At 40.2% G+C, this 7967-nt stretch overlaps 1 protein-coding gene across 3 annotated transcripts in view; it reads left to right on the forward strand.

Annotated features, from left to right (window-relative positions):
* LOC129696739 (suppressor of cytokine signaling 6) overlaps positions 1-7759 on the forward strand; it is a 56279-nt gene extending 48520 nt beyond the window's left edge. For all 3 annotated transcript variants that reach the window (XM_055634876.1, XM_055634874.1, XM_055634873.1), the window contains exon 2: positions 4281-7759. In XM_055634876.1, coding sequence (XP_055490851.1) covers positions 4401-6011 — 1611 coding nt within the window. In that variant the 5' untranslated portion in view covers positions 4281-4400 and the 3' untranslated portion in view covers positions 6012-7759. The remainder of the gene's footprint in view (positions 1-4280) is intronic.
* Positions 7760-7967: the final 208 nt, after the last annotated feature.

Genomic DNA, 7967 nt, shown 5'->3' on the forward strand with positions numbered 1-7967 from the left:
CTATTGACAACTAAAAAGCTGTGATCGAGGAGGACAAGGGCCATTTTACACAGACATACATACAGATCAGTCATGGCTACTAACATGGCCGATCTGTATGTACTGTGAATGTTTTTAGTCAGATATTTAGCATGAATATTGTGATCATGGAAAGACAATTACACAATATGGATAAATGATCGTGTTGCAGATATCGGGGCCTAATTACCTTGTTTCGCATCATCAGATTTTGCAATTCATGAAACACCCAAAGTATGTACACCACTCACTTTGTTGTCGTCCCTTGAGAGGCTTGGCCTCTGCATCTGGTTGTAGGAATGAAATGTTGTTGGTGGGCTGAGGGTGGGGATTGTTGTCATAGGTACAAAAACAATTGTGTATGTGTGTGAGAGATCTTTTTGAATGAAAGGAACACTTGTCTTTGTCTAAGAACCTGGTGCAAAATTTTGAAATGTCGTCCATCGTGGCTTTAAGGTGCAGCTATTCTTACTGCTGGAGGACTGTAATTTCCATCTATTACATTCTTGACGGGTTTCCTTACCCATGGTGGACAGGATCACCCTTGTAGCCTCTACCTCATTCTCTCTCCCTTCCTGTTTGCTCTTCCTTGTTCATTGCAACTGTAGTGTGTTTTACTGGTGTCCGGTAGACAAGAGGATCGTGCTTTTAAAGAGCCAAGTTGGTTCTCTCATTTGGTGTGGAACAAACTGTTCACTGGTGAATTTAATGGTGCCTCAGCTAGTCAGGAACTGCACAGATCCCATTTTATCATATATTTTTCACCACTTTTACAATTTTATGTGGTGAAATCAATTGTGCTGTAGTGTGAAATTAAATTCACAATTAGTGTATTGTAAAAGGGTGAAATTATTTCTCTAGTCAACAGAGTTTTGATGAATGACTGACTTGAAGTGTTACTCTGTTAGTTGTTTAGGCTTGCTGTGTCTTTTCAAACTAAAATTCATCACACTTTCAATTTTGCACAATCCTAGCCTGATCAGTTCTAGTCGCTATACCCTAGTCGCAGCTTCCTCACATTAACTTTCAGGTTCACGATCCACCCTAACCACAACCCAGCGTTTCCTCTTTGAAGGAAATTACCCGAAATTCGGGAAATATGGTTGTCTTCGGGTAATTTTATGGAAATGAAATAATTTCGGGAAATTTCCCAACCTTCCCCAACTGCCCATGTGCGACTGCCCCCCCAACTGCGCACGCACGGGGAGATGCCAAAAGGTCCAATCAGGCCCGCCGGATGATTTGCGGAAGAAAAGTATGTACCTGGATATTTATGACCAATTGTGACATCAGCAGCGTCACAATTAAAAATGGCGCCAGTGACACGGAAGGGACGCCATCTCCCCACGCATGCGCAGTGGGCCCTGGTAATCGCGCGTGCGCAATTGGGGGCAGCAGTCACACATGCGCAGTTGAAGGTTTACTGAGCTGGAAAATACCATCAAATTCCAGATAATTTTGAATCCTATTTCAGGAAAAAAAAATTTTGAAATGTGGAAGCAGTGCCCCAACCCTATCTCAGTGTGCAAGTCAAATCTGTCCAGTTATGCCTCTGTCCCACTTAGGAAACCTGAACGGAAACCTCTGGAGACTTTGCGCCCCACCCAAGGTTTCTATGTGGTTCCCGGAGGTTGCAGGTGGTTGCCGGAGGTTGTAGGTAGTGGAAGCAGGTAGGGAGACTGACAAAAACCTCCGGGAACCGCACGGAAACCTTGGGTGGGGCGCAAAGTCTCCAGAGGTTTCCGTTCAGGTTTCCTAAGTGGGACAGGTTACTCCTCAATAGTACCCTTAATATAGGGAGGTTTCACGGCAATCGGGTCACGACCCATGACCCGTACTGTTGCTACGCAACTCCAAATGGATTACACGCCATGAACTGCAGGTGGGCACTTACCATTGTTTCCAGCGTAGCGGGCCCGTTAAAACCCGCTGAAATAATCTAGGTAATTTTTGCACTGTAAATAATTATGGAAATCGGGATAAGCGTGTTTGACATTTAGCCTACTTCAGAATTCCAAAAGTGAGGAGAAATGACGGCAGATAGAAGCGAGAGCTGAAGGGACAACAGACAGAGTGCTTGGCGTTTGCTCACTGCATTTCATCAACTAAGGCATTATTTGTGTTTTTTCTTGATTCCTTCGGCATCGAAAAAATTTCAGAAGTGATAAATCTGGCTGTAATTTTTTTAAATCGCCCATAGTTCCCGTGGGTTTTTACATACAAAATGAAAACGCATCTGAAAAAAAATTTACAGACAGATTTATCACTTCTGAGATTTTTTAGATACCAAAGGAATCAAGAAAAAACACAAATAATGCCTTACTTGATGAAATGCAGTGAGCAAACGCGATAATTCCCAATATTTTCAATTCCGATATCTGCACGGCAAATGTTTACCAAGCACTTTAGCTGCTGTTGTCCCTTCAGTTCTCGCTTCTCTATACCTTCATTTTGCTTCACGTTTGGAATTCTAAAGTTGGGTACATGTCTCTCACACTTACCCCTGACTCCCACAGTTTTTTTTCAGCGCAAAAATTCAACATTTTGACGGTTTTTAAACAGGTAGGAAAGTACGCATTTTTAGCATTAATAACATATACCGGAAGTGACGGATGTCCTCCAGATGGATTTAGCGGCTCCGTGCGTCAAGCCCTACGACCTAGTGACCTTTCGTGCAACCCCCCCTATATTGCACTTTATAGTGTTCTCACAATGAACTCAGATGCAAATTGAATGAGTTATGTGTTTCTAATCTAGGTAACTTTGGCAACCTTTTGTTTGACAAGAGTCGATCCACATATATCCACATGGTAATCATTCGGCACACCATGTCCATGGATGAGTGAGCACTCATCTTTATTAATCCTATTTTCCAGCATTTGCTTGGTAACCTTGCATATCAAGAGCTGGCCAAGGCACTTCTTTAATGCTGTGCATTGATGTTGATTTGGAATCATCAATATACCAGAGCCAGATCCACTTATCCTGCTCTCACTGTGCTAGGATAAAGAGATCTGATTTCTGTGAGGTTGTGCATTCTCTGCTGCTATTAGATTTTTTTCTGTACGCTAAGTACTTTTTGTTGCATCTGCAGGGAAAGTATTGTGTTTCAGCCACCACAAAAATGACTATAGTCTACGTCAATTAACATTTTGTAGTAATTGGAAACTTAATTTGGACGTAACGTGCCCTAATTGCACCTTGTCATTTATCGAGCTGCTCCACTTTTGGAAAATGTCCGACCTTCAACGGAATCCTTGCACGGTTCATGAATGCAACAAAAATGCATCTTTGTGAGCGCATCCATGGCAGCCTGTCTCCCAGCACGTAGCAGTTCCAGTCACAGCTCTGCTGCCCATTCATTTCGCCAAAACAAATAATAGGGGGAGGTGGGGAGAAGGAGGCAGGCAAGTAAATGTCAGATTCACTCTAAGCAGTATGTGGCTGGTTGATGAAACCCAAAGGTTTTTTTTTAGAATGTCTGTAAATATACAACTTGTTAGCTGCAAAGGTTCAATAGTTTGTTGGCTTTATTACTTGCAGAACCATTTGTAAATCATTGTTGAGACAAGTTTGGTAAGGGTTCCAGACAGTTAACTTAATTTCAGTCACAGTTGACATAATGACTACTTTTAATCCACAAACAGCATTTGGTTTGTGTTTGCAAATGTTACTTTTTGACTGCACTGAACACATTGCATTTATTTCAGAACAGACATCTTTTATTGCTGCAGGCAAGTTGAGGTTTCTCATGCTAGCAGCCCATTCATTCTCTTCCTCTCGGCTGATTTGTCTCGTGGCATTTCTGTTGTTTGAGCAACCGAGGACTCGGGCCTGCACAGTTCTACCCTTATTTCAGTTAAGAAACATTCTCCCACCCGGTGTTTTGCAGCTGTGTTTGTTGAGGTTTGCTCTTGCATGTTACATTGTGAGTGATTCATAATGGATCATAATAGATTTTTGGGAGCACTTATATCAAAACTCTATATTAATTTTAACAATTGTCCAAAGCAAAGTCAAAGCAGACACAACCATGTCAGTAATTTAAATTGTTAGGCACAATGCTTTTTCACAAGGGAAAGTTGAAGTTGTTGCTGCAGGGTTTTGTAAATTATAGCCAATCTACATCAATCAGAAGAGATTTGGGTAAAGGTTGTGCCTTGTTAATAGCAATAAGCTTGAGATTTTAACATGATCTAAACCTGCTCATAATGTCAATTTAAAAACAAAATTAATTATGAAATGTTTGTGTACCTTTGCAGGAGATGGGAACTACGGCGTTTACCAGTGATGTAGATGAAGACCAGTACGCTGGCTAGATTGATCCAAAGAGCATCATTGGAGCCATTGCAGTGCAAAAGGATTTGCACGCTCTTGCCAAGATGAAGAAAATAAGCCTTAAAACAATCAAAAAATCCTTCAACTTGAACAAAGGCAAAGAAGAAAATGAATTTGTGGTAATGCAGCAGCCATCGCTTGTTAATGATTTTGGGAAGGACGACTCTCTGTTTAGCTGTTATGGGAAGGATTTGGCTGGTAACGATCTAAACAAAACCGAGGAGGACGATAAAGGGCCAAAAAATAAAGCAAAGGGCGAAGGTTTGATGGGCACACTGAAAAGGAGGCTTTCTGCAAAGCAGAAACAGAAGTCGAAAGGGAGTTCACCATCTGTCAGCTTTGTGGAGGATGATCGATTTTCCTCTTCAACCCCAGCGAGCATTAATGATTTGAGAGCACAAAGACCCTTAAGGTCCACGTCACTTCGTGGCCACCATTACAGCCCTACCCCTTGGCCTTTGCGATCAACGAGTTCTGAAGAGACTTGCATTAAGATGGAGGGCAAGGTCAAAGCATTGGTCCACAATAATAGCCCAAACCAAGCGATAAGTGGAGTTCGTAAGGAGTTCCATGACATGCAAACAGATCACGTGTTTCACGAACAGAACAACACAATGAAAGAAATTGACTCCCAAAATGGCAACTCCCATCTGGATATTGATGAATCGTGCCATCTTCCTGTTGTAATTGGATTAATGCCTCAGAACTATATTCAGTACACAATGCCTTTAGATGAGGGAATGTATCCTATGGAAGGGTCATGTAGCTATTGTTTTGACAATCCATTGCCAATGGAAGTTGCTTCAGTGCCATCCCATGTATGCAGTAGCACACTACAGACAGATGATGGCCATATGGTTTCCGATTTAGTGGTTTCATCTGATATATTCTTGGACCCGCCTGTTAATGGTCTTTTGATTGGTACAACAGGCGTTATCTTGCAGAATTCAAGATCTAATCACGTTGATATTCCTCCACTGTCTCCACTCCTACCTCCAGGTTCCAATCAAATGCAGTTAACGTTTCCTGGGTTTGTCGGCACAGCAGCTCATGTAGCAGAAAGAGTTCGCCTTCATTTAAACTTTGATCCAAATTCTGCTCCCGGAGTGGGAAGAGTTTATGACTCTGTGCAAAGTAATGGCCCAATGGTGGTCACAAGTCTCACTGAAGAGCTGAAAAAGCTTGCAAGACAAGGATGGTACTGGGGCCCCATAACACGGTGGGAGGCAGAAGAGAAGCTTACCAATGTGCCTGATGGATCTTTTCTTGTGCGTGACAGTTCTGATGACCGATATCTTTTAAGCCTGAGTTTTCGTTCACAAGGCAAAACTCTTCACACTAGAATAGAACACTCGAATGGCAGGTTTAGTTTCTATGAACAGCCGGATGTGGAAGGACACACATCCATTGTAGAGCTGATTGAGCATTCAATTAAAGACTCTGAAAATGGAGCATTTTGCTATTCTAGGTCTCGCCTACCTGGCTCTGCAACCTATCCTGTAAGACTAACAAACCCAGTTTCTCGGTTCATGCAAGTTCGTTCACTACAGTATCTGTGCCGTTTTGTTATTCGCCAATACACTCGAATAGACTTGATTCAAAAATTGCCTCTGCCAAACAAAATGAAGGATTATTTGCAGGAGAAGCACTACTGAAAAGTTTTGAAGTCTTGCAGATTGCACTTTTGGAACTGGAATGCATTGGAATATTTAAAAAATATATAATTTATCGAAAATTAGCCGAAAAAGTTTCCTTGTTTATTTGGAGGTGTTCCTTTACTTTGTAATCACAGGCCTCTGTTCTTTAATCAATTCCACCAGTACCCCGTCTGCAGTCTGTTCTCCATGCACTCAGCCTATTTGTAAAGTAAAGAATTCACACAATATTTCATGTTGAGGTCTAACAATAGATTCTTAACCTATGAAAAAATTCTGAGGCTTGTTCATGCCCATTCTTTGTCCATTTTACACTATTAACTACAGGTTTCTATCCTTACCATCTGGATCTACAGCAGAGTCAGTGGAATAAACTCCCAGAAGCTGCCAGATAAACCAATGCTATGGTCAGTTCTAAGCATTTTGGCTTACACGCACTATTTTTAATTGAATTCCCAATTATTGGTAATGATATTGAAGATGTTGAAGGTTTGGCCAATAATTGTTTATACATTGAAATTAAATTAATACCACGGCATATTCTCGATATATTTCATTTAAAAAAAATCTGGTTCTGCCATAAAATCAGTGCTTCTATTCAGAGTTAACAGTGCTCAAAGTGACCTCCCAGGACAAATATACCTTGGGCAATTTATGTGCTTTTAAAATCAAGCAATGATTTGTTTTTCTTTAAAAACAAAAATGCTTAATGGAGACAACAACAACACAATGTGTTTAACGCAGCAAATAGATAGAGGGCTCATAGATCTGTGTACAATTTGCTGTTTATTTGTGTTGGCATATTTAGCCAAACAGCAGCTGACAGGCAGCCTGAAAGTTCACACCTTGTGCCACTCTCCCTGCACATACAATATACTCTGTTTCTCTTTCTTACAAACTTTCTCTGCAGACCTGCGCACAAGTCCAAAAATATTTTAAAACAATTCTTTTGATTGGACTTTTTGTTCTTCCTTAAAAATCTGTTGTTCTAAAGATACAATTTTATAAACTTTGTCCTTTTTACATTTGTTAACATTTTGTGTTTGATTTGAAAGGTTGTCATCAAATGCCTTTTTATCGTAGAGCACAATATAGAATTATCTTTGCACGCCCTGTTTTGCACATAAGATTCTTGTGCCAGTTTGTGCTTGTTATTCCAGGACCAATTTTGTAAAGGGCCATCATGCCAGTATTTTGATTTGTAGTCGAAATTCCAGTGGGACACCATATTGAAATCAGTAAATATTGATGTATTATTCCTGGTTTTAAAGGAAACCTTCAGCTTTATGTGCATCCTTCCGATTTTGTGCATTTTTTTTTTTGTTTAAAGTTGCAGGGCACCATTATTCATTTCTATGCAGTAATACAGAATAATTGTTGAATTCCTTTGTTTTCAGTTATATGAGTTGTTATTTTGAAATCATGCTTGAGGACATTGCAATTGTTCAATGTCTCTGTGCCCTTGTTACTGTCAGGCAAAGATTGATTAATCATGCCATGAGATAAATTGAATGTTTTTTTGTGTTTTTTAATGGGTTGGTATATTATTCCTGTAGTTCATCTGTATTTCAATAGACCGACTGACTGAAATTTGTTAATAATTTCTTTCCTTTATTTTCCTCCAATTGTTCAAGTACTTTGTGCACTTTTAGGTTGTGTTCAGTTTTGCATTTACCTGTATTGCCATATAGAAAACCTGTGTAGTGCACAGGCAAAATCGTCCCTATAAAATGATTTGTAATATGCCAGTTCTTAGTGTGCATTGTCATTCATCACTCAATGTAGCATATTGTTCCCATTTGTTTTTTCACTCAATGCTGTGAGTCACGCGAATGATAAACCATTTGTATATTCGGGGTTCACCAAATCTGAAACCACAAAGTTAAAGCCAATCAGTTGAAAATTATTATTTTATTTGCTTTCATTGGCTTATGGAATTGATTGTACGAAATCTTC

Source organism: Leucoraja erinacea, chromosome 4 (assembly GCF_028641065.1).
Source record: "Leucoraja erinacea ecotype New England chromosome 4, Leri_hhj_1, whole genome shotgun sequence".
In the NCBI taxonomy this organism is placed as follows: domain Eukaryota; kingdom Metazoa; phylum Chordata; class Chondrichthyes; order Rajiformes; family Rajidae; genus Leucoraja; species Leucoraja erinaceus.